This window comes from Alexandromys fortis, unplaced genomic scaffold, assembly GCF_014885135.2.
Source record: "Alexandromys fortis isolate MF-2015 unplaced genomic scaffold, M_Fortis_MF-2015_v1.1 scaffold_252, whole genome shotgun sequence".
In the NCBI taxonomy this organism is placed as follows: domain Eukaryota; kingdom Metazoa; phylum Chordata; class Mammalia; order Rodentia; family Cricetidae; genus Alexandromys; species Alexandromys fortis.
Window position 1 is genome coordinate 618,432 of NW_026068127.1, and position 25,053 is coordinate 643,484.

Below are 25,053 nucleotides of genomic sequence, written 5' to 3' on the forward strand. Positions count from 1 at the left end.
AATTTGGGTGATTGCCCAGGTAGTCTGTTGTCTCTGTCATTTATGGCACGTTTTGGATATCTCTCATTTGTTAAGTAATATTTATTCCCTTCTCGGATCTTTGACGGAGTTGAAGATTATATAATTATAATTACTCTCTACATTATTTAGACTCCTTGAGATTGAATGTCTGGCAAAACTTTCGTTCTCAATATTGTTTGTTATATCTATTATTTATTATTATTGTTTATAGTTGTATTTGGGTTAGTTCTGTCTTATTTAGACAAAAAGGGGGAGATGTAGGGATAAGCCCTCCCCTTGGGGGTGGGCTGCCCTCGGGCGTATGTTTACTGATAAATTGGGCGCACAGACGCTGCTCGCCCCTTCCTTCCTGCTCCGGGTACTCCGCTGGAACCTTGGTTTCGTGAGTCTGGTTTTGTCATTAAACTTGTTCAAATACCTATTATCATTGGTCCTCATTAATCCAACCACCACAGCATGTTCTAGGCCACTATTTGGTGGGAGAAACTACTTTTTATGTGTATTTAATATTTTGTGTCCTAAAATATCTTGGTTGAGAGTTGAATGCATGAAGTCACTTTGAGAAAGCATTGTTAGAAACTACACTTCAGTCAGTGGACCCTTCCCTGTTGTGCTCCTGCAAGCTCCAGGCAGGCACGGCTGGCTATCTGGTCCTCTTCCCACTCCTAGGTGCTTTTAACATAGCCTTTCCTCCTAACCATGGGTGTCTAGTGTGCAGCATGACTGTTCTTGGCTTAGGACTTCTTGACATCTGTTTGGACCTGTCTATTGGTCAAGCTCTGGGAGAATGCTCTTGAACCCTGTAAAGATTTGCCATTTGTATTGGTTTAATTAAACACTGATTGGCCAGTAGCCAGGCTGGAAGTATAGGTGGGATAACTAGACTAGGAGAATTCTGGGAAGAGGAAAGGATCAGTCTGCAGTCGCCTCCCAGACGCAGAAGCAAGATGAAATGCTGCACTGAGAAAAGGTACCAAGTCATGTGGCTAAACATAGATAAGAATTACGGGTTAGTTTAAGTTTTAAGAGCTAATTAATAATAAGCCTGAGCAATTAGGCCAAACAGTTTATAATTAATATAAACCTCTGTGTGTTTTGTTGGGATGGAGTGGCTGTGGGACTGGGCAGGATGGAAACTTTTATCTACATCCCATTATAATTCCTGTTTCTCCTCTGCTGGTCCCAAGTAAGACCTTTATACTCCACAGGCCCAGTATTTGGGCTTCACTCTAAGCTTTAGCTGCTTCCTAGAAATCTCTGTGTCGTGTGGGAGCTTCAGCAAACTCCAGGAAGAATACAGGATGCTAAGCCAGCATTGGGTCACTCTACAGAGGCTTAGAATGAAAGGCTCAGTCCAGTTTTTGCCCTCTAGGCACATGGTGAGGGATGAGATGTCGCGGTAACAGAATGGCCACAACAGTACCATCAAGTTGAGTAAAGCTTTTAATAAAACAGTCCTGTCCTTTACCAACACCTGCAGACTCTGTTGAAGCAGTAGCAAAGGCGGCTGTAGCAAGAGCTCAGAAGACAAGGCAATATTGGAAGGTTGTTTTTAAACAGGTTAAAAATATAAATGTAGACAATCTGTTTATATATTTTTTTTCTTTCAGAAATAACCCCTCCCCCTCCCAGGTGAAAGGAAATATTGCACTTTCTGCTCCCGTGACTAAGGTGACACAGGGTTCCGGAAGAACCTTTCAAGATTATCAGGAACATGGGGGTAAGGGCCACTGACCTAACTGCGCAGGAGGAGGCAGCCCGCCCGCCTGCCAGTGGAGCGCTCCTCATCCAATGACAAGCGCTGCTCCAGACTGCAGCCAGGCGGGGAGCTGTCTCTGCGCTGAGCCCTCCCCTTCAGCAGAGCCTGCAGCACAGGCAGCTTCCTCCACCTCCACCGCCATCCTATTCACAGTGGCCATGGCCTCTCTAGGGATGAGGACTGAGCTGGGACAAAGGCCCAGAAAGGCTATCCCAGTGCTATGCCTAAGACCCCTACACTGGGGAAGCTACAGGCACATTGAGGCTAGGGATGGCCACCCTCAGCACTCACATCCCCACAGGAAGGCTAGAGGAAATCTGAACCTAAGGTCTATGGGAATGTGCACGTCGACAGCTCAGGAACACCAGGTCAGTGGCCCTTTCCCAAAAGCCATTCTCAGCTTCCAAAACCACCTCCCTTCCCATGTGTACCATTATGGGGACCAGAGGCCATTCAGGAATTGTCCACCACTTGGTGGGGCAGTGTAACAGAGGAGCCGTTGGGGAAAGTGGCTGGCCTGTCCTTCCCCTTCAGGAAAAAGGTCAGGAGCTCCCCTTTGCCCTTCACAAAGATGGGGCCTCGCCTCACAAAGCGGAAGCCATACTCGCGAAGGATGACCTGCGTTTCTTCTACCACCTGCACATGGAAAACAGACAAGGTTAGAGAAGAGGAAGACTGGTGGGTGTAGTGGTTAGGACTGACGGCCCTGCTGCTTCAGTACTTGTGCAGATACAGTGTCCAGTGCTCTACTGATGTGGGAGTGTCATATCAATCTGTTGATTTAATTGGTTAAAGAAAGAAACTGCTTGCCCTGATAGGTTAAAACATAGGTGGCAGTTTTTTGGGGCTGGAGAGATGGCTCAGTGGTTAAGAGCACTGCCTGCTCTTCCAAAGGTCCTGAGTTCAATTCCCAGCAACCACATGGTGGCTCACAACCATCTGGAATGAGGTCTGGTGCCCTCTTCTGGCCTGCAGACATACACACATTGTATACATAATAAATAAATAAATATTTAAAAAAAACATAGGTGGGAGGAGTAAACAGGAGGAAGAGGAAGTGAGGTAAGACTCCTCAGACAGGCGCGAGATAGCTCTGCTCTCAGACACACGCGATGAAGCTCCAACCCAGGATGGATGTAGGCTAGAATCTTCCTGGTAAGCGCACCTTGGGGTGCTTACACACATTATTAGAAATGGGCTAGTCCAGGTGTGAGAGTTAGCCGAGAAGAGGCTAGATGTAATGGGCAAGCAGTGTTTAAAAAGAATACAATTTGTGTGTTATTTCGGGCATGAGCTAGCAGGGTGCTGGGGACGCAGCTCCTCCGCCGCTCTTATTTCAACACTCTACCCCAACCCACATGGAGCGAGAACCGTGGACATGCAGGTGTCAGATGACCATTTTAGGTCACGAGCTTCAGTTGCATGTGGACTTTGTACCAAAGGGCAAACTCTTGTTCACTCACGCACAACTCCTAGTCTTAAATGCTGCAATGGACCAAAGCCTTCTCCCCTTCTGTTAAGGCTCTAGAGGTGTGGCCCTGCAGCACTGCCAACTTTGACCTGTGGCCCACAGGCCAGGGCCAGTGATGTGCGGCAAAGCATACGTTCTCCTTTAGTTGTATGCCCTGCATTCAACACATGCTCATTCTGGTGCCAGACATACCTGGATGTTGCCCATGACCCCTGTGGATTCCATTCTGCTGGCTACATTGACGGTGTTGCCCCAGATGTCATAGTGTGGTTTCCGGGCTCCGATGACTCCAGCCAGAACCCCGCCTTTGTTCATGCCTGGAGCAGAGAGAGCGGAGCATGGCCACAAGCCACACTTGCATTAGCCTCACAGAGGCTACCCATTTCTCTTTCAGAGATGATCACCTGACCCCCACAGGGCTCCTGACCATATAGCACCTACATTCCTTCTTGAAAGTTGCCTTTCTAAAGCGAAAAGTCCTGCCCAGCTGTGTGTCATGCTAATAATCAGGGCTGTAGCGGCCAGCTTCTCAGTGACCTTCCCTTTCCTTACATTTCCAACTTGTGCAGACTCACAGAAGCAGTTGAGCCGCTCCTCACACTGCTGTATTGCAATGCCTGACTCTGCAGGGAGGCTGGGCTGCCCTTCGAACCTTAGCCTTGGGTCTAGCTTGACTGTTCCTCAAAGAGAACAGGACTAAAGATCACTGGGTCCCCTCTAGCTCTGTTAGTGTGATTTCCCCACCAGCCTGCCGTCACCTTGTAAGTCTGGTCTGCTGAGTGCTCCAGCGCTGCCGGCGCCCTTACCTATGCGCAACATGAAGTTGTTGAACGACTGGTTGTTGATGTTTGTGAGCGTGTCCTTCATGGCTAACGCAAAGTCTGCCAGGTCAGCCAGGTGCTGCCAGCGCTCCTTGTCTGATTTTTCCTCCTGTGTGGAAAAGTGATAAAACTGTTAGTGAGCAGCTAGGCAGAGCTGTTACAGGATGGATATAAGGGAGCAGGCTTTTGTTCCTCTCCAAAAGGAGTTAGCAATGTCTTTAGGGCCGGCACATCACTACTGCAGAGTCCATACGTCTGTGTAAGGCAAAGATTGAGGCCCTGTCTCTCTGTCACTTCCTGTGTCTGTGTGACTGTAACAAGGTTACGGTTTGAGTTTGGGCCTTGGCTCCATCGCATAACCCAGAAAGCTGAGATGGAAAGGAAAAGCAGATGGGAGATTTAAGAGCAGTGCTCGGCCCCAAGAATCCCACAGTTCCTTTTCTGGGCTAGAAGTCACAGCAGGCTCCACGGGTCTACAGTCACAGCGGCTGAGAGTTTCCAGGGCTCCCCTAGGCATCCACTGCCCCAGAACTGACAGTTCTTAAACAGTATGGGGCACTGTGGAAATGAGCCCTTTGCACCTGATTCCCATTTCCCACGGGCTGAGGCTGGCTGCCTGGCCCTGACACTGCTGCCACCTCTACCTTGCTGGAGCTCGTAAAGCCATTGGTGTTGACATCTGGGGTGACTCCAGAAGCTGCCATATAGGTGCTGCCAATGGTTTTGATCTTGGTGATGACCCGGAATTTGGGGTTGTCCAGGAGCTGAGGACAGAATTAAGAGAGTCAAGGGAAGAGGAGTGAGTTCACAATCAAATTCGTCTGTTTTACAAGGATCAACAACACATCTAAAAGACACTTTCCTATACCGGCATAGCCTAGCATAGCTTGCTTCTTTGATTCGTGCAGAAGGTCTTGGGCTGTGATAAAAGGTGCTAGCTCTATGACAGGACACTCACAGAGTCAAAGTCAGAGATGATCTCATTGAGGAAGCGTAGACACTCGATCCCACCGTTATTGATGCTCTCCTCGGTGTAGAAGTCCGCAAAGTTGGGCAAGGAGGCAAACATGACTCCAATCTCATCGTAAGACTGGCTGTACAGCTCCTAAAAAGAGGCAGGGCCAGGTTAGGGCAAAGCGTTTGCTGCACAATTGTGAGGACCAGATTCAGTGTGCCGGAGTTAGAGGCAGGCTGGCAGATCAGAATACAGTGGGCCTAGGTTCAGCAGGAGACCGTCCATCCATATTTAGGGGGCAAAGCAATAAAGGAAAACAGCCACTGTAGAGGCCTCCATCTGAACACATGCATACATACCACACACACAACAAATAAAGGCAGGGCGCAGTCATGCGAGGGATGGCTGCCCTTAAATAGGACAACATACAGGAAACCTGTCTGTCATCCTCACATATGACGAACTTTGAGTAATTAGCAAAGAAGATTTCCTAGCCCTTGTGACAGCCCAGTGTGCTAGCTAGTTTGATATCAACTGGAGTCATTTGGGAAACAGGAACCTCAACTGAAAAAAATGCCCCTACCCAGACTGGCCTGTGTGTAAACCTGGAGTGGATTTCCTCAGCTCACTGTGGACTGTGCCTCCCCCAGCGAGGTTGTCTTGGGTGCTATAAGAAAGCAGGCTGAGTTAAGATAGGAGCACTCCTCCGTGGCCTTTGCATCAGTGCCTGCCTCCGGGTTCCTGCCCTGACTTCCCTGCAAGTGTAAGATGAGGTGAAGCCTTGCTTTTCTCCGTCCCAATAACAGAACCCTCTCGTGGAGGGTCAGCTGCCTTGGTTTGTGGTCTTGACTAAAGGGGCACTCTGGTTCTGAAACGGGGTCCCAGAGATGCTGCAGAGCCCTTTAGATGAGACCCTGGGAAAGTCTGGTTAGGTTCAGCCAAGGCTGGACTCCAGCCCCACTTCTCAAGGACCAGGATCCATGCATGCAGAAAGAACAGGCTCAATGGTCACCCTCTAACCTCGTCTCTCTTCTTGGACCCCAGGAAATGGCGGGCCACGTGCTCAGGCAGCATGTTGGTGACCAATGCCTCGTTCCAACGTCGCATCTCGTAGACCCGTTCTTTCTGGTCATGGACCTCAATCTTCCACAAGAACAGTGTTCGTGCCAGTTTCTCCACCTGCAGGCAGAGGTCAGGTGAGGTGTGCTCTAAAGCCAGCCGTCCAGTGGAAATTTACAACAGGGGTTTGACTGTTGTGCATGGTAAAACGGGAAGGGAGATAGCTAAATGGCAAAAGAGCAGCTGCTGTGAGTGCCTGGGCCTCTTGGTACAGCGGAAATCCAAGAGGCCTTTCATGTGTGTAGGGTTCTCCTGAGACTTAGTTACAGTTAAGGAGGGGCATAGAGGGCTCTCCCAGAACCACGTGGCATTCCCATCTCTATCTGCTCCATTTATGAAGTGGCTTAGGGATTCTGCACTTTCCCAGTAAACCACCGGGGGGCATCCAAGCTACCTGTCCTTGTATGGACACTTCATCTTTACTAAACAAAAACTTCCTTAGCTCCTTTCCCTTTTTCTTCTGAACCTGAGGTTAGCGCATCATGCCAGGGTGAGTATAGAGGCCCTGAGCCCTGCCTAAGAACATCTCTCCATCCCGGAGGAGAGGAAGAAGAAAGCAAAGTACCACAGAGCTAGGGCTTCCCCTGTGCCGTGTGTGACAGGGAAGAAACTGCTTCTGAGTCCTGGGACAGCATAGTGGGAGGCCCTGCACACAGGAGGAGAGGGTGTGTGGCACTCACGTGGCGGGAGAAGTAGTAAAAGCTCAGCATCATGACGAACATCATCACAGTCATTGAGTACTTGGAAGGCACCAGGGGTGGCCTGCTGGACAGACAGGAACACGTGACGCGTGCCTTTGCCACCCTCCAGCAGGCCTATGCTGTCGCTGTGGCCATCGGACGCTCCCCCCACCACCTCAGTTCCTCTCATAGTCCAGGACATGATCAGGCTATTGGACTAATCAGCCGCAGCCCAGCTTCCCCGGCCACAGGCCATTCCCATTAGGCTGCCCCTTGGATGCTGTGGGACCGCCGTGCACCTGACACATCCAAGGAACAGCTACTACTGGCTAGTGTTTTGGAGAAAGGAAAGACATAATACACAGAGCAATGGGACCGGGGTACGGCCTCTCTGCAGTGTTGTCCCAACTTTGACCACAGTTCTGTGTGGAGTTATAGTTAACGCCCATCACTGTATACAGCTTTGTTATACGAAAAGACAATTTTATCTGTGACTATACACACCATATGTATATATACATACTATACACACACAATTGTTCTAAGATGTATGTAGAAGTGGAGTTTCTGGGCCATAGGTTTCAGGTGGTTTTGTTTGAGACAGTGTCCTAGGCTGGCCTTGAACTCCTGAAGTCTTGCCTCTACTTAGGATTACCACCACTTCCAGTTTATGCAGAAGCCAAAGCTTTGTCCATGCTAAGTGAGTATTCTACAAACTGAGCTGCATCTCCAATCCCATAGGTCTATTCTCAACCAAATCTAAGCTGTTTTCTAAATGGAACAGTGTACACCATTACCACAAGGGTATATGAGTTCACATTGATCTTAACATATTGAGTTTGAAAAGTTGGCCAAATAGGTAAGAGTATATAGTGACAGTTTTTTATAACTTTAATTTGCCTTTTTTTTTTTTTTTTGCCTTTGGTTTATTTTTTTGATGTTTTGCTTTTTTGCTGCTTATCTAGATGCCCTTCACTGGTGTCCATTTAGACACCCCCACCCCACCAAGACAGGGTTTCTCTGTAGCCCTGACTGTCCTAGAGCTCACTATAGACCAGGCTGGCCTCAAATTCACAGAGACCACCTGCCTCTGCCTCCCAAGGGCTGTGATTTCAAGCGTGTGCCACCATTACCCAGCCATTTAGGCTTATTTAATGAAAGGCTCTCCTACTCATCCTCAATGATGACTGTCTTTAAAAAAATAAATCTCCTGGGGGCTGTGGAGATGGCTTAGAGGTTAAGAGCACTGGCTGCCCCTCCAGAGGTCCTGAGTTCAATGCCCAGCAACCACATGGTGGCTCACAACCATCTATAGTGGGATCTGGCGCCCTCTTCTGGCATGCAAGCAGAACACTGTATACATAATAAACCTTTAAAAAAAAATCACTGAACCATAAAAGTCTAAAACATTCAGATGCATCTGAGAGAACAAGGTAAGAGACTCAGGAAAACCAATCTGCACCTCACCCCACAGGGGAGTGCCATTGCTGCAGGTAGGAACCCAGGTCTTAATCGCAACGTGGCCCGCTCTCCTCATTTCCCGGCCAGGTCCACACTGGACACAGCCTCTGCCCAGCAGTTCCTAACTGTGTACTGAGACCATGCGCCTGTGGAAGAGTGTGGCGCTGGAGTACCACCCTGTTAGAGTTACCGTCTAGAAGGGCGGCTAAGAATGCCGACTGAGGAAATGCAGTGACTTACCTGTCCGTGCCATTGAGCCCAGGGGCGGACAATACCTGCATCTTCTCCAAGGCCACCACAGGAGAGCTGTTGAGCAGGTAAAAGCACATTCAAGCCACATCTGGATGCGGGAAACTGATACTCCAAACATCTACTCCCTGAGATGGAAAGGCCCACCTCCCCACTACCAGTGCGGGCCTGTGTGAAGCCCCGGATCCTATGACCCGTTGGCTTCTCTGAGGAACCTGAGGTAGAAAGCCACCTCGGCACAGGCACAAGACCTTGACACGGGCGGGGCCTGGGGGTGTGTGAGAGGAAGGGGACCACGCACACCCTCCCTCAGGCTTCATCTTACTCCTGTTCCTGAAAGCGCTTGCGGTCGTATTCGTCGAAGACCGGACACCAGGCATACAGGTTGATGGCAGTCACGGCGCCTGTGACAAGCAGCATGAGCGTCAGCTTCACCATGTGGCTGACCTGCACCAGCATGATGGTGGCGATGAGGGACAGCACAGCAACGTAGTTGTAGTACTTGGGGTTCTCCGTGCAGCCACCATCCAGATCCATCCCCATGGTCACGTTGTAAGGGCCCATGTAGTACTGGAGACAGCTAAGCTGGAGGCCGGGATGGGAGGGAGACATCAGTCAGAGGGCCCTGTGGTGGTAGTGACAGTGCCCTCGGGAGAGGGGACGTCTGCCAGGGAGTCAGTGTATACATGTTAGCGACTGCTGTGGAGAGCCGTACCATGTTCTCATCTGATGTTCAGAAAACCTCACTATATATAGTTAGCTCCGCCCCTACTGTCCAGAAATCCCTTGGGACAGTTAGCAAATGGTGAAAGGAGACCCCAGGCTCCTGACCCAGCATACTTTCCCCATCACATCTGCTGCAAGAGAGGCTATATGGCCAGTCAGAGCTCTCTGGTGACAACTATTCTACCTCCAAACTGTCCCTACCTTCTGGAGCCTGTTCACCCTTTACCCTACTGGTCCACCATAGTCAATGGAAAATGTGCCCATAAGCCAGCTAAGCGCCTCTGTGAGACCTGCAGCTCCACGGCTTTGGGGCAGGACCCCAAGACTTGGGTGTCTACGTCACGTGTCTCCTGCTAAGAGGGATCAGGGACTTGATCCCACATGGTGGACATCATGCCACCCAGAGACTTGCTGTCCCGACCAGGTAGGGGTTCGGTTGCAGACCTACAGCTTTTCACTTCCGTTACTTCCAGAGGAAGTTTCTAGGCCATTTTTACTCCTGTGCTTAAGTTGTTAAGCAACAATATTTTTTTTCTAAGATTTATTTATTTATTAAGCATACAATGTACTGCTGGCAAGGAAGGCACCAGGTCTCATTATATTACAGATGGTTGTGAGCCACCATGTGGTTGCTGGGAACTGAACTCGGGACCTCTGGAAGAGCAGCCAGTGCTCTTACCCTCTGAGCCATCTCTCCAGCCCCAAGCAACAATATTCTTGAGAAGGATTTCCAAGAGTACATACAGTATTACCCAGCTTGAACAATCCATGACAACTGTGAACAGTGACAATAGTGGCAGTACCTGTCCCCTTCCCTTACAAGGCATCTGGCTTCCCTCTCACGGGACCCTAGCTCTCCATAAACTGAGGAGAACAGATGATGATCTTGTCTCCCCAGAGCCATGGGCTCTGTGAGTCTGTGTTCCTGCTCAGCCACCTCTGGGAATATAAGAGTTCTACATGATAAAAGGGCTCACATCCTCAATCGAGTGGGTACCTAACACTGGCTACACTTCAAGGGACACGCCCCAGGAATGCTCTTATTGGACCCCTTAATCCCTTAATGGAGGGAGACATCTGAGGCCTGGGGGGGGCGGTGCACACCAGTGTACATACCCAAGATGCATGTGTTTCTAGAAGCCAGAACAATCTCCTGTTGTTCCTCAGGTGCCATCCACACAGGGTCTCCCACAGGCCCAGGACAACTCAAGAACTAAGCTAGCCAGTGAACCCCAGAGATCCCCGTCTTCACCTCTCCATCACTGGGACTAGAAGCACACACCATGCCTGGCCTTTTTCACATGCATTCTGGGGATGAAGCTCAGGTCCCAAGCAATTTACCAACTGAGCCATCTCCCAGCCTCTAGAACTGCTTCACTTTTTGACTTTGTTAATGACTGTGTGACCTAAAACAAATGAACAAACCTCTCTGAACTTTAATTCCTTCGTGTGAAGCTGCAGACAGCGATGTGCCTAGCCAAGGACTGGGACCGCTGGACTGTGGGTGGGGGTACTACAAGGACCTAGGTTAGTCTCGGAAGTTGTCTGAAGACCCTCTCCGCCTGGCTGGGATGTTCAGGGTCGGGTTCGTCACCTGAACGTATGCTGCCAGTGTGCAGCCCCCACCCCCTCCACATTTAGTACCCCCTCCACAAAGTGCAAAAGCTCACCATGTCCACAACATTGGCCATAACCAGAATGAAGATGGCTAACATGGCCCAGGTGTTCCTGGCCCAGCGAGTCCGGTCAATCCAAGATGAGAAGGCCACAAGCTTCTTAGGAAACGCCTAGAAGAAATGGGATGTCAAGGGCTTGAGCCTCCACCCGCATGCCCTGAAGACACAACTGGCTGCTCCCCTGCTCTGGTCCCAGAAACCCAAAAGGCCATGCTTTGCTGTGAGTCCCCAAAACTGAGGGAGGGGGTTGAAGTGTGCAAATCCCGAGTTATCTGTACAGCCCTAGGCCTCCAGGTCATAGCTCCTGGCTAGCAGAATGTGTGGGCTGCACCCAAGGCAAGGCCAGGGCAGGGGACAGCATGCAGGGCTAGACACCTGCCTAGCCACCTCCCTCTTCCTTTTCCTGGTCAGTATACCTAATTCCCCAGGTTACCTGGCAAGTAGCCTGTTAGATTGATTTCTCTAAAGCATTGCTTCCCCCTTGTTATTCTGACCAAAAACTGCCTGGCACTTGAGTGCCCGCAGAAGTCTCCATCTCTTTAGCTGGCTTTTGAGATCCAGTTGAAGCTGGGCTGCCCCTGACTGTCTTACTAGTGCTTAATCGTGGCCACAAGATCCCAGGCTATAGAATGGATGGCAGGGGTAAAGGTCGGGGTATGGATGGATGAATGGGAAGATGTCCGATCCTACAAGTCTGTCAGTAGACCAGAAGCCCAACTCCACCATTTACACAGAGTGCCACTCTCTAGAGACCAGAAGGTTCTGAGCTCAACTGAAGAGCGCCTCTTACCCTGGGAAAGATGGCCGCCAGCGAGCAGATGGTCAGGGTCAAAAGCAGAACCTCCCCAACCACGAAGGTCACGTAGTTTGTCATCAGCCTGGGACAGAGAGAAGGTGACTGGGCAGTACAGAGGCCAGCTGGGCACAAGCCTGAGACTGGCAGCTCCTATGTGACACCAGGGAGCTGCTGTTGCTGGCCCGGCAGTAACAAGATGAGCGGCCCTAGCAGAGAGGAATGCCAACCAAGGGTGGGGCCTGGGAATGCACCACCCTTTCGCTGCTAACTGTCCACTGGGACTTCTCGGGAGGCGAGGAGGGTCAGAGATGCCCTGGAAATAGCTCAGTTATAGCCTGGGAAGGGAGTTTTAAGAATGACCATCAGCCCCGTAGCTGGGGTGAAAACCGTAAAGAATAGAACACAGACGTCCTGCAGAGGCTGCTAATGTGACCTCTGACTGCACAGAGCCTAGGGAACGAGTTCTTCTCACATCCGTTTCTCCCTCCATTCTGGGAAATCCGTCCCCTCCAGATCCTCCTGTCCATTCCCATTTCACTCCTCCATGGAGAACACTCTTGCCAAGAGCTCCAGAAACCCAGGTTGCAATTCCAGTATCCAACTCAGGGTTACCTTTTACGTTTCTCACTTGGTTTGGGGATCCCTTCAGTCCCTGTGATTTCTCTTCATACACACACACACACACACACACACACACACACGACTTAACTGGCTTTCCCGCCCACTCACTCTCCGTGCTCTCCGTGAGCCTTGTGCTCCCAATGTGCTCTGTGTGGGTAGCTCTCAGCTTTGAACCACCAGCCTCTCCCTGAGCCCCAGACTAGATAACCCAGCTGCCTCAAGGGCGGTGCCACACAGGCAACTCAAACTCCAGATCCCTTGCTGCTCCCTTCCTCCTCCTAGATTCTCAGCCTTGGTTAACACAACTGCGTCCTGGCAGTTGCTCAAGTAGAAAAGAAGCCCTGGAGATGTCCTTGCCTCAGCCCTTTCAGGCTCCACAACAAATGTGCCAGTGACTCCTCCAATCTGTCCCCAGAATCCAGCCATTAATAAAATTCAGCGCCTAATCCCTCGTCCTCACCTTCTCTAACTCTTCCTGGCCCAAATCACCATCGGTTACCTCAGCCACCAACATCTCTTAGCCTGGTCTCAGGTTCCATCTTGCACACTGGCCTGTTCTGACACAGCCAGGGGGTCCCCTTCTCAAGTCTGTCTTGTTGTTTGCCTTCCACCGGCCTCTGTGTCCGAGAGCATGAACTGTGCCCAGGTCTCTACCCTAACCCCTGTCACTGTCCTACAACACCCTGGCTACCAGCACCATCCCCTCACTATGCCTTGAGAGGCCTGGCCCACTGCTGCCTCTGTGCCTGCCTGAGGCAAGTGTCCCCAGAGAGCTCAAGGCTCACTCCCCAGTCCTTCAGGACTCTGCTGAAAATGCCACCTTGCCAGCGAGGTCTGCTGTGACCACCCTACAAAAGCATACAAACCAAACTCCCCCCGCCCCTAGGCCCTATCTCCCTCCTCGCTTTACCTCATGCTCACCATGCTGCAAGCATGCTTTCATGTTTAAATGTTCACTCCAGTTCCCACCACCACCCCCATGAGGTGCAACCTTCACAAGAGCTTGCTTCCTGCTAGATCCCCAGATCCAACAGAGCATGGCTCTGATCTCACAACGGTCTTGAGAGCCATTCAGGGTGGGTCACCTCACTCGGGAGATGAGCAAACAGGTGCTCAGGGTGCCTTCTGGGATCTGCCATTGTCCTGCTTACAGAACCTTGGACCCTGCAGCCAAGTCCCAAAGGCTTTGACAGCTCAAGCTAATCCAAGGAGGGCCCCACTGTCACTCTGCAGCAGCTGCTGGAGACTGCAGGGAAGGGAGGTGCTGGCTTGTCCCCTGAGGCCAGGAAGGTGATAATGAACCTTCAGGCAGGGCTTCCACAGCTGAGCTGACTCTGGAATACCCTGCCTCGCCCCAGAGGACCTGCCACTGACGTCAGTTTGTGGCTAGAGCCTAAAAGCTAGTTTCCCAAAGATGAGCCACGAAAGGAAAGTCGGTGTGCTCTCTCCGACTGAAGCTGAGGTGATCTCCCCACTCTTACCCCAGAACCTCTCTAGGAGCCTTCTAGCCATGTTCTCCATCCTGGACAGGTACGCGCCAGCTTTCCTGGCCCTGCCCAGATCCAACCCAGCAGGGTTGGCTACTGCTGTGGAAAGAGACAAGGCCAAAGGTGCCTGCCCCCGACACTGCTGCCGCCCCTCGCCCAGCTCCCTCTCCTGGCCTGTCAGCCCCACCCTGAACTTCCTTACCAGGGGTCAATGAGTATCTCCACCATGGCCGTGCAGAAGAGGACCACGCAGGAGCAGCTGAAGGCCGCCCCACTCTGCTTCTCTTTCTCCACCGAGTAGCGCGTCTCCATCTCCGGGTCCATGAACCGCATGGTTAGGAGGAACGTGTTTCTCTTCTTCACCCTGCCGTGGAAGCAAGCCCTGTGACCCATGTGCCACACCTGCCATGGCGGCTGGGATGGGGCCCGGTTTCGGAGAACTGTTCCCTGCACTGCGTAAGGACCAGAGTGAGGGGTGGCAGTTGAGGTCTCGGCAGCAGCCACTTACACCTGGGCAGACTCCCGCTCCAGCAGGGCCTCGTTGAGCAGCTGGTTCAACTCGTGCTCATCCTCAGAGGCATCCACCACGCGGTCAGCCAGATCCTGGAGGCGCAGCCTGCGGCGGGGGTTGGGGAACGAGGGGTTGTCGGCCTGGAAGCCAGAGTGGGACAGATGGAACACATGGGGGGAGGGTATGAGAAAGACTAATGAAGAGGAGGGGCCACACTCCTGAGGACCAAACCCCTTCCACCCCTTCCTAGGTTCCACCCTGCCATTGTCTCCTTGGGTCCCTAGTAGGAGGTCTACAGAAGCTGTCCACTAATGGCCGTGCCTTGGGGAACAGAAGCCTGGCTCTGGGGCCAACCTAGCCTGGGCTGGGGCAGCTTACTGTTAGATTCCACAAGAATTCTTACATATGGTCGACTTTGGGACCAGGTATAATCCCAGCCCTAGGACTCGGAGATCAGTCACTAGTGATCTAATGAGAAAGGGCTAGCCGAGCTGGGGCATCCACTACCACTTACTACCACTTCCGTCCCCATCAGAAAGAGTAGCACTTGGAAACAGAAGCCAGGGTTGGGTCATACAGCCACAGCTGAGTGGTCACTGCCCAGACCCTTCAGAGCTGTAGGTCCGAAAACACTAGAAGCCAGCGCTGGGACTCCTGGTTTGAAACTCAGCACTCCTGCTGGCTGCCTGATCCCAGACCATTTCTCTCCTCTGTAAAATGCTGTGGGTGGCCTGCCTGGCAACAAGAGTCTCCTTCCATGGAACACAAGCTAGATATGAGTGGGCATGAAGTCAGAGGCTTCTTAAGCCATGTCAGAGTCAAGCTACATAAGTGTGAGTCCCCTTCCTATCAGGAAAATTATTCATAATGAGCTTTTTTGTTTGTCTTGTTGTTGTTTTTCAAGGTTTCTCTGTGTAGCTTTGGAGCCTGTCCTGGAACTAGCTCTTGTAGACCAGGCTGGCCTCGAACTCACAGAGATCCTCCTGCCTCTGCCTCCCGAGTGCTGGGATTAAAGGCGTGCGCCACCACCGCCTGGCAAAATAAGCTTTGTTTTGTTTTGTTTTCAAGACAGGGTTTCTCTGTAGCTTTGGTGCCTGTCCCAGAACTAGCTCTTGTAGACCAGGCTGGCCTCAAACTCCCAGAGATCCGCCTGCCTCTGCCTCCCGAGTGCTGGGATTAAAGGCGTCCGCCACCACCGCCGGCCAAAATAAGCTTTTTAAAAATATATAATTTTATTTTATGTGCATTGGTGTTTTATGGTATGTGCATATGTGTCTGTGTGAGGGTGTGAGATCTCTGAGAGCTAGAGCTACAGACAGGTGTGAGCTGCCAAGTGGGTGCTGGGCAGTGAACCTGAGTCCTCTGAAAGGGTAGCTAAAGTGCTCTTAGCCATTGAGTCATCTTTCTAGCCCCCCAAAAATTATTCTAAGGAAAAGCAGCTGGATGGAAGCTCAAGGGAAAGTCAGCTTCTATGAAACTGTGTGCCTTCTCCAGCATTTAAAACCTTGGGGACAACTCCTGTCTCCTCTCACAGGGACACTGGCAGTGGGGCAACCAGCTTCCAGCCACCAGACCTTTAAGGCAGAGATCACCTTTGTCAGTGGGCATGTTTGACAGGTTTCTTAGCAATGGGAGATTTTGGGGTTTCTCCTCATCCTTTGGAGCACATGCCAGCCCTTACTTCCAGGCCTTCGGAGCATAGAACTCACAGGGATTACCTGTTGAAAGGGGTGTCTAAATACAAACTCACTCCCAAACAGGCTCCCATCCTGCAGAATCCTCACAGACCCTAAATCCACAAGACTGGGCTTCTCCAGCTAGACGAAGCTTCAGGGGCGTGCCCCGGGGGATGTCATTCTCTCATCTAACTGACTATATACTGCTGAAAAGGAACAACCTGGGCTAGCGGCCAGTACCCTACCCTCCTCCCAGCGTTAAGTTCCCCTACAGCAACCTGCTGCTGCTCCCTGTGCCGGCCCTGATCCCCACTCACCTGCTCCTGCTCCTCAGCCTCCTCCGACGTGGAACCGCTGGCATGGGCGCTCCCATTGGGCTCCTTGGTCTCAATAAGGGCAGGGGAGCTGGGTTTGGAGGATGTCGGCGCACCATTTGGCAGAGCCTGTCGTGGCAAGGAGAGTCCATGAGGGCACGAAACACCGCCTTCTAGCTGCCCCAGCCTGCGGCTGTTCTATTATTGTTCCAGAAACTTCTTCCTACATTTATAGAAGTCTGCTGACCTAGAAATTTCACCACTCACTTCATTCTATGACATCCGTGTTTTGCATGCTGTCGTTCTCTAATATTCATTGCTATGAATAGTTTTCTAAACAGAGCAAGGACCCAATTGTCCCACCTCCTATTTCTAAGACACTAGCTCGACGGCAGAGCCGAGGCCTCTTTGGGGGGGGGGGGGCATGTCAAGTCTGAATAGCTTCCACAAACTTTGGATTGGTGTTTTTCCTTGACAGAGTGAGTCAAACGCGGAAAAGGGGAACAGTTGCTTGCCAAACTAAGAAGTACTTGTTGAGATCTGACTTCCTGGAACCCACATTTTCATGAGGAAAGGCAGACTATGGCGAAATAGGCCAGAAAAATAAGCAGTCATAAGAACATGGAAGAGAGTAAGAAAGAGGCTGTGGGGACTGCTGGGAGGTCCAGCCGGAAAGAGGGCCGTGTGTGTATGTGTGGGGGGTCACTATGAAGATGCCATTTCAGCACAGACCCCCAAGGAGCATTAAAAAAAGTGGGGTAGAATTACAGGAAGATGAGCGGCTAGCAGCAGGCTGTGCTCAGGGATGCGAGGCCGCCAACAGGTCATCACTCCATCTTCATTACCTAGCCTTGGCTCTCTTCTTCCTTCGTGGCCAGCCCCACTGCTCTGCCTCTCTGTCCCCCTTGGTGCCCACGTCACCACTGAAGCTTTGGACACTTCCACATTTCCAGTGGCCTCTCCCTTCTGGATACATACTACAGCCCTCCTCACTCCAGTCTGCACACACGACACTCTCCCCCCCTCAGAACCACCTTCCGAAAGAAGCTACCACCAGGCTTAGTGACAGGGGACCGAGACTCATTTTTCACACTGCTCTATCTCTTGTTATGGTCAACTACGAGCCAACCTTTCTATAACCACTCTGTTTTAATTTTTTTTTTTTATTTTTGAGATGGGGGTCTTGCTGTTCAGCCTAGGCTGGCCTTGAACTTGCCGTGTAGCCCAAGCTGGCTTTGAACTCCTGTCTCAGCCTCTTATATTCTGGGATTGCAGGCGTGTAACACCATACCTGGCTAATTGTTCTCTTCTAAATCTCTCTCTTTCCTCCTCTCTGCTCTTTGGATCTGACGGGGGACTCACCGAGCCATTGAGACCATTTTGGGCTGTTTTCTTCACCTCTGGCTTGGAGGCAATGATGAGGTAGGTTTCGATGCCCTTCTCATCTAGGTAGTCGCAGCGACTGCCCCCATCGCCAGGCTCTACGTCAAACTCCCCCTTCAGGCAGTCCATGGTGCTCTGGGAGATGTGCACGCGCCTGCAGTACAGTGAGAGACCCTGCGCATGCACCAGAGGTAGTGTTTGCCTGCCCCAGAGACAGGCAGCAGACCACATAGCACTGGCTGATGCTGGGACCACACCACCCAGGGTGTGTGTGGCAGTTTGCAGAAAGTAGACCTGCTGCTAACTAGCTCTGTGGGCAGCATGGTGCCCACTGCTCTGAGCTTCAGTCCCATTGGTGGTTGAACTCTTAGAATTGCAATGTAATTTTCTCTCCTGGCTGTCTAGGAATCAGATGAGGGGCCGTCAAAAGCACTTTCTGCTCTTCCAGAGGACCAGAGTTCGGTTCCCAGCACCTATGTCAGGCAGTTCACTGTCTGTAACTCCAGCTCCAGAGGATCTGATGTCTCTGGTCTCTGCAGGTACCTGCATACCATGCATGCACACCCACAGACTAATAAAAAAGAAATCTTTCAAGGAGAAAATGATATACCAAATTTCAACCCCAGCTCTGAACTCTAACTTCAAGAATTGGATTCTCTCCACCTTGCCTCCCCTGCTGCCGCGGGGACTAAAAGTCACAAAGTCACTAAGGAGAGAACAGGAACTGTCTGTAATGAGGCCCCAAGGGAAGGCAGGTGGGCCAGGCCCTCCCACAGCCTGCCCAGGGACAGGTGCCTGAGGGTAGTGTCCCAGAGGCTGGCTGGGCTGGTTAGATACTTTTGGTCAACTTCACACCAACCAAGAGTCACCTAGCGATCCCCTAGGTTAACTGAGCAATTGCCCAGATCAGACTGACCTATGACCATGTCCGAAAGGAATGATCTTAACTGATGATTGATGTGGGAGGGTCCAGCCATCCTAGGCAGGTGGCTGATGATTGATGTGGGCAGCGCCATCCTAGGCAGGTGGTTCTGAACTGTACAAGAACCCCAGCTGAGAGTGAGAAAGAGACTAAGCCAGTAAACTGCCCCGTTCCTGCTTCTGACTTCCCATAATGATAAACTGGAAGTGTAAGCCACATAAATCCTTTCTTCTGCAGATGGCTTTTGGGCAAAGTGTTTCACCACTGGAACAGAAAATAGGGAACACTGCTCCTAGGAGGGATGGGATTTTGGGGCCCCTTGTCCCTCACTAGGGCCATTGCATACATCCAACCCCCCTGGAAGGAGCACTCACCCTGGGATGCCACCAGCCTCCATCTTGTTAGCCACAGTGACATCAGTAGACCACACGTCATACTGCCAGCGCTTCTGGCCCAAGACACCACCCAGCACGGTGCCTGTGTGCACCCCTACACGCATGTCCACGCCAGTCTTGGTCTTCTCCCGCACATACCTGCCAGGCACAGAGAGGAGACGCTGGGTAGAACATCATGAGGTGCCCAGCAGCCTTGGCCTTGCAGGCCACCCCCTGGGCTAAGAGGACCTCACATGTCTCCTCTGACTTTCTGCCTGAGCTAAGTGGCCTGCACTGGGGTTAACACAAGTCAGAGTCCAGATTCAGTGCCGACAGGCCAGAGATATAGTGGCTTCCCCAGGGGACCGTCCATTTCTCTCTCCCATCCCTTATGCATTCTTGCAGTTCGTGTTTCATTGAGTGTGTGTCTGGTGCATTCCACATGCTGCAGATGCAGAGATGAATGAAAACTGCAGCTCACCCCTTGCCTGAGAACTCCAGGAACAACAAACACAGTTCAGAGATTTGTGTTCAGGTCAAAAAGAAACTAGGGACAAATGGCTAACTGTGGTTCCTATTAGCACACCAAAGTGCATGCCAGGGCATGTTCTCTCAGCATTGAAAATATCTGTTATGGAGTCCATGTGGGCATCCAGGCTCTTCGCCCTGCCCCCTGTCCTAAACTTCTCCAGCTCATGTGCTTCCCCCTTCCCCAGCTTCTCAATCCTATAAACCCAGCCTTTTCCGCATGAGCGCTCTCTCTCTCATCTCCCCCACCCATAACTAAGTCCAGTCTGCTGGCCATGTACCGTGTACCACTTTCTCTCCCTGCCCTGGACTCTTCCAGATGCCTCTGGCTCTTCTCTCCCTCCCATCTACAATAGAGACCTTCCCCTCCACCCTTCTTGGAGTGGTTATGCCCGCTGGAAACCAGAGCCAGGATTGAGCCTCCTTCCGTATCTCAGATAGTTCCTCCATGGTGCTGCACGGCTGGCCACCCCACCCTCCCAGAGGTACCCACTTACGAGATGGCCTCCACCATGGCAAGCCCCATGAGGATGGAGCACACGGCGTGGTCCTCCCGGTAGTCAGGCAGGCCACAGATGCAGTAGTAACAGTCCCCCAGGATCTTGATCCTCAGCTGGTGGTATTTCTGGAGGGGGCAAGAGCAAGGCTTGAGCTCCCAGCCCCTGGCCATGGAGGAAAGGTCTAGCAGGTGGGGGAGGGCCAGGGAGGGAAAGCCTAGGAGCCACAGACAGGGCTGAGGGTTGCAAACCATGGCAGCGGAGGGGTGGGCATGTTTGGTACTTACAGCCGCCAGCTTGTCAAAGCGGGCAAAGAGCTCGTTGAGGAGCTTTACAAGCTCCTGGGCGCTGCAGGCGGAGGACAGCTGGGTAAAGCCCACAATGTCCGCAAACAGGATGCTGCAGAAGGAGAGGGCCATAGGGATGAGACTACAGACAGTGAGTCCACCACCCGCTCCTGCCCGCAGAGAAATGTCTTACTCAGCTCTAGTTAGTGAAACCCTGGCATGACCTGAACACTGATGCTCATCCCCTGCAGTGTCCCCTCCTGGGGCCTGCCTGGTGACCACCACCCCACCTCCCTGCAGAGTCCCCTCCTGGGGCCTGCCTGGTGACCACCACTCCACCTCCCTCCCGCCCCTGACTGAAGATCTTTCTAGAATCAGGGGTCCTGGCTCTAGTCTCAGAGCTGGTCCTGAATGGGTAGGTAACCTCCCAAGAACCCCTTTTCCGGGTGACATTTCTTCAATGACAGGTTGGAGCAGGCAGACTAACACATTTTTCATTCTGCCGTCCTCTGGTACGGTCCCTCCCACAGGGCTGAGTTTAGGGGAACCAAGACACACACTGAGGGCTGGCCTTGTCTCTAGTCCTTGGGAAAACCAGCCCCCGTGAAGCAGTGTGCCTCGCTGGCCCATCCTGCCATCAGCACCTTTACGCCGCCATACCTGACATTCTCGTGCCGGTACATGTACATGGTGTTGAACTGCTGCTGGTCCTTCTGGCTCTCGTCTTTCTTCATGTCCTTCAGCATCTCGTCAGCCACGTGCTTCGGCAGGATGGAAAGCATGAGGTTCTCCTGCAAGGAGAAGCACGGGGTTGAAGGGGAAACAGCCTGCACTCCTCCTACAGGACCAACCCCCATGCTGGTGAGCGACGTCAACCAGGAACTACACAGCCTGGCAGAGAGTCCCCAATGCCCATATGGCAGCAGCCAAAGGCCAGGCTGGGAAGTTTCTGACTGTATCACTGACAGGGATGGGAAACGCCCCCGAAGGACTCCAGTACATCACATTCCTTTCCGTAAGAACTGTGACCACCCCTGTGTCTGCCACTGCACCAGTCCCTCGCTGCTGAGCCCTTTCCACGTCACAAAACAACCGCCAGTTCAGACTCAACCGGATTCAAGACTCAGTCAGATACGGGTGATCTCAAAGCTAGCAAGAACTGTACCTGAGCCTCGGGTCTCCTGGGGACCCAGGTCAGAATGCCCACTGCAGTGCAGGGTGACACCTGAGGCCCACCAGGCTGAGAATGGTGTCAGTTTGCTAGGAATGGAGACAGCAGAGGCCACCAAAGTGGAGAGCTGAGTACCATGTGAGGAGGGGGTCAAAACCCACCCAGTGAGGCAGGGGTACCCAGGGGTCTTCCCAGAAGTGAGATAAAGCTACAGTCTTGAAGTCAGGTAAACAAAGGCCTTCCTGAGAGAGAGCCACAAATCCAAAGCAGACACATGGGGCAGTCCTCCACAGCGCAAGGACCTGAGAGTATTTTAGCGGTGGCAGAGAGAGAACCGCTTCTCAAGTACTAGGTGGAGACAGGAGTCAGCACACTGGCCTGTGGGCCAAATGTGTTTGCTGTCTGCTTTCCTAAAGTTTTATTGGCATCCGGCCAGGCTCGCTTGTTTACACATTGTTTCCGACTGTCTTCACACTCCAACAAGCGTTGAGTGGTTGCGACAAAGACCATATGCTTGGCAAAGGCAGAAATATTTGCACTCTAACTCTTTCCAGAGGAAAAAAAAAAATCTGTGGCTTGGACATCTGAGGGGATGGCGCCAGCGCTCAAAATACAGAACCATAGAGGAAAACCAGATGTGAAGGAAGAGTCGGGAGCATGACCATACACGTGCCTAGGCTGAGGAGCCCCACAAAGCTTCCATGAGGGAGCACCCTGCAGGCAATGCTTAGGAGAAGCTCTGGAAATCATGGCCATGGGTCAGACTGGGTGGAAGGAAAAGAAGAGGAGACAGTAGAGAGAATTAGGTAGGGGACGGGTAGTCAGAATAATAAAACAAACAAACAAAAACACTACCCCTCTCATCCCTGAGGGGAGAAGGGAAGGCAGGTCTGAGGTAGGGCAATGGGGAGAGGAGGACTAGGAGGTGAAGCAGGCCAGGCCAGCCTGGGAGAAGTCCAGGCCGCAGAAAAGGGCGGAGATGTGACCGCGCTACAGGCAGAGTTTGCAGCCGAAGCCCAGTGGCCCAGCAGATCCTGGTGACCAGGCCAGAGTGCGCCATGAGCTCAGCTGCTGAAAGGCAGACGGGCGGCTCAGCTGAGTCAGCGAGCCACCCCATTCCAGGGTGGCTGGGGCCTGACTCTAGCCTGAAGCGCTTGCTTACAGCCGTGCCGCTATTTTTCCATTTCCACAGCAGCCTTCTCCAGTGTGGAGAACCTCGTGATGGCATCATTACAGTGCAGGAATGAGAAGCCAAAATATCCCCAGTGCGCCGTGCCCTAGCAGAGTTCCCCAGGGCCCTGCAGCCCAGCCAAGCAAGGAAGGCTCAGGTGACCGTGGCACTTGGCATCCCCACCTCCCTGCCGGTGGGGTGGAGTCAGAGGAATTCTGATGCAAAAATGATGGGGAGGGTGATGTCTGGTGGGACCTGGGGACATGATCCAGAAGCTAACTTCGTCCTGTTTCACACCTAGGAAAACAGACAGGAGGCATTGGGGAGGAAGCCCGGGAAAAGGATGAGTCTCCAAGAGGTTTCTAGAAAACCAGAGCCAGAGCCCTGCTAGCCACTAAGGCAGCCCCGAGGAAGTAGCTGGAGTCCTAAGTGGTAGAAGCAGGAACTCTGAAAGATGGTGAGGCGGGTGGGAGGCAGCAGTGGGACCTGGGGCCTGGGACTTTGGATGGGTCATCTCAAGTCTCTGCCCACCTGGAGTGGGATATATGTATATTGCTTTCATAAAGCGAAATTCACAGGGGTAGGCAGGAGCAGGCAGGGTGAAGGACATGCCTTCATATTCCCATTGTGCTATCAGACAAGTCACCAAAACTCCCCTGAGCCTTGTTTCCTAGGCACTGACCTGGGACTAAGTGACTCATTATTAGCGCGCAGCACTCAGAACAATGCCTGGCCCCAGGAAGTGCTCAGGATATTCTAGCTGTCCTATGCCGTGCAAAGTTGAGGCTGAGACCCCAATAAGGTGTGGCCTAGACTTCCTGTAGGCTTGCAGGGTGGCCATGGAGTTCCCTTGGATAGCCTGCTGCCAGCGGACCACTTTCAGGTCCCACAGCAAGGCTGCATGGACTCTCTCAGGCCGCATAAGCAGATGGGGTCCTTCTGTTCAATGACGCTCCTGACCCCACCGCCACCTCGCCCTGACATATGTGCAAATAGGGTACTAAGTAAAGACGGTCCCACGTCCTGGCAGCCTATCCCCTGTGTAAGCAGGTACACAGAACTCGGGTTTAAGAAGGTCACAGCACAGAGCTAGTCTGGTGAGACCGTGTGCTGCAACCCCAGCCACCTTGGTCGCTCAGTCTAAACCATCTGGCCTTCTCCAACTCCTCCAGCACTCAGGGACACAGCAAAGCCCCCTTAGAGCCCCACAGATGCTGGAGTTCAGCCCAGCCCTGAGAAGAGTTGTATGTCCCTGATCACATCATGACAGCCCCCCCTTTAAACACTGCCTCCTGCAAGCTGGGTCTGAACCCTCAGTTGTCAGCATGACTATGGCAGCAAGAACACAAGGCAAAGGATGCTCTGGAGACCAAAATCCCTTCTCAGTGGAGTCCACTAGTTTCTTCTGGGATGGGATGGTTGAGGATGTTCATTCGTCCGTTCTTTTCTTTGACTTTTGTATTATGCATTTCTATAACAGTGTTGAAGAATGATTAGAAGGTCTAAAGGCAGTAGGCCTTAAATAAATAACAATTTTTTATTTCTGTTTTTAGAGACAGGGTTTCTCTGTGTAGCCCTGTCTGTCATGGAACTCTGTCGATCGGGCTGGTCTTGAACTCACAGAGCTCTGCCTGCCTCTGCCTCCCTAGTTCTGAAATTAAAGGTATGCTCTGCTGCCACCACCACCCGGCCTATGAATACCAATCTTGAAGATAAGAGAGGGCTGTGGCTGTAAACGAAGGCCACCAATTTACTTGTGAAATCTCAGGGCCCATCTGCTCAGGATGGCACCAGCCAGAGTGAACTGGGCTCCCCCATGTCAATCAGCATTCAAGAATGTCCAGCATGCCCCACTGATGGAGGAAGGTCATTGGTTAAGTAATAAAGAAACTGCTTGGCCTGATAGGTTAGAACATAGGTGGGTGGAGTAAACAGAACAGAATGCTGGGAAGAAGAAGGGAAGTGAGCTCAGATACAAGGCTGCTGCACTCCGGGGCAGACGCGATGAAGCTCCGACCCAGGATGGACGTAGGCTAGAATCTTCCTGGTAAGCGCACCTTGGGGTGCTACACACATTAATAGAAATGGGCCAGGCAGTGTTTAAATGAATACAGTTTGTGTGTTGATATTTTGGGGCATAAGCTAGCCAGGTGGCCAGAGGCCGGGCTGTGGGAAGAGGCCCGCATCTCCCTCAACACCCCACAACCTTTGAGCCCAGAACTCAGGGATGGAAGCAGGCAGATCTCTGTGAGTTTTGAGACCTGCCCAGTCTGCATAGTTAGTTCAAGGGCTGCCAGGGATGTGTAAAGAGACCCTGTTTCAAAAAAAGAGGAAAGAATGGAAGGGGGAAGAGGAGGGGAGGGGAGGGGAGGGGAGG

General features: G+C 52.1%; 1 protein-coding gene across 5 annotated transcripts in view; it reads right to left on the reverse strand.

Annotated features, from left to right (window-relative positions):
- Positions 1–1,463: 1,463 nt before the first annotated feature.
- Adcy3 (adenylate cyclase 3) overlaps positions 1,464–25,053 on the reverse strand; it is a 74,113-nt gene continuing 50,523 nt past the window's right edge. For 4 of the 5 annotated variants that reach the window (XM_050125879.1, XM_050125878.1, XM_050125880.1 and 1 more), the window contains exons 4-22: positions 20,995–21,125; positions 20,335–20,446; positions 20,048–20,175; positions 19,023–19,181; positions 17,706–17,880; positions 16,347–16,472; positions 14,351–14,493; positions 14,045–14,206; positions 11,729–11,816; positions 10,933–11,049; positions 8,862–9,121; positions 8,528–8,593; positions 6,827–6,911; positions 6,048–6,206; positions 5,031–5,177; positions 4,717–4,836; positions 4,058–4,181; positions 3,444–3,568; positions 1,464–2,416 (exon numbers count right to left, since the gene is read on the reverse strand). In XM_050125879.1, coding sequence (XP_049981836.1) covers positions 2,234–2,416; positions 3,444–3,568; positions 4,058–4,181; positions 4,717–4,836; positions 5,031–5,177; positions 6,048–6,206; positions 6,827–6,911; positions 8,528–8,593; positions 8,862–9,121; positions 10,933–11,049; positions 11,729–11,816; positions 14,045–14,206; positions 14,351–14,493; positions 16,347–16,472; positions 17,706–17,880; positions 19,023–19,181; positions 20,048–20,175; positions 20,335–20,446; positions 20,995–21,125 — 2,610 coding nt within the window. In that variant the 3' untranslated portion in view covers positions 1,464–2,233. The remainder of the gene's footprint in view (positions 2,417–3,443; positions 3,569–4,057; positions 4,182–4,716; positions 4,837–5,030; positions 5,178–6,047; positions 6,207–6,826; positions 6,912–8,527; positions 8,594–8,861; positions 9,122–10,932; positions 11,050–11,728; positions 11,817–14,044; positions 14,207–14,350; positions 14,494–16,346; positions 16,473–17,705; positions 17,881–19,022; positions 19,182–20,047; positions 20,176–20,334; positions 20,447–20,994; positions 21,126–25,053) is intronic. The other variant, XM_050125882.1, reaches the window with a different exon arrangement.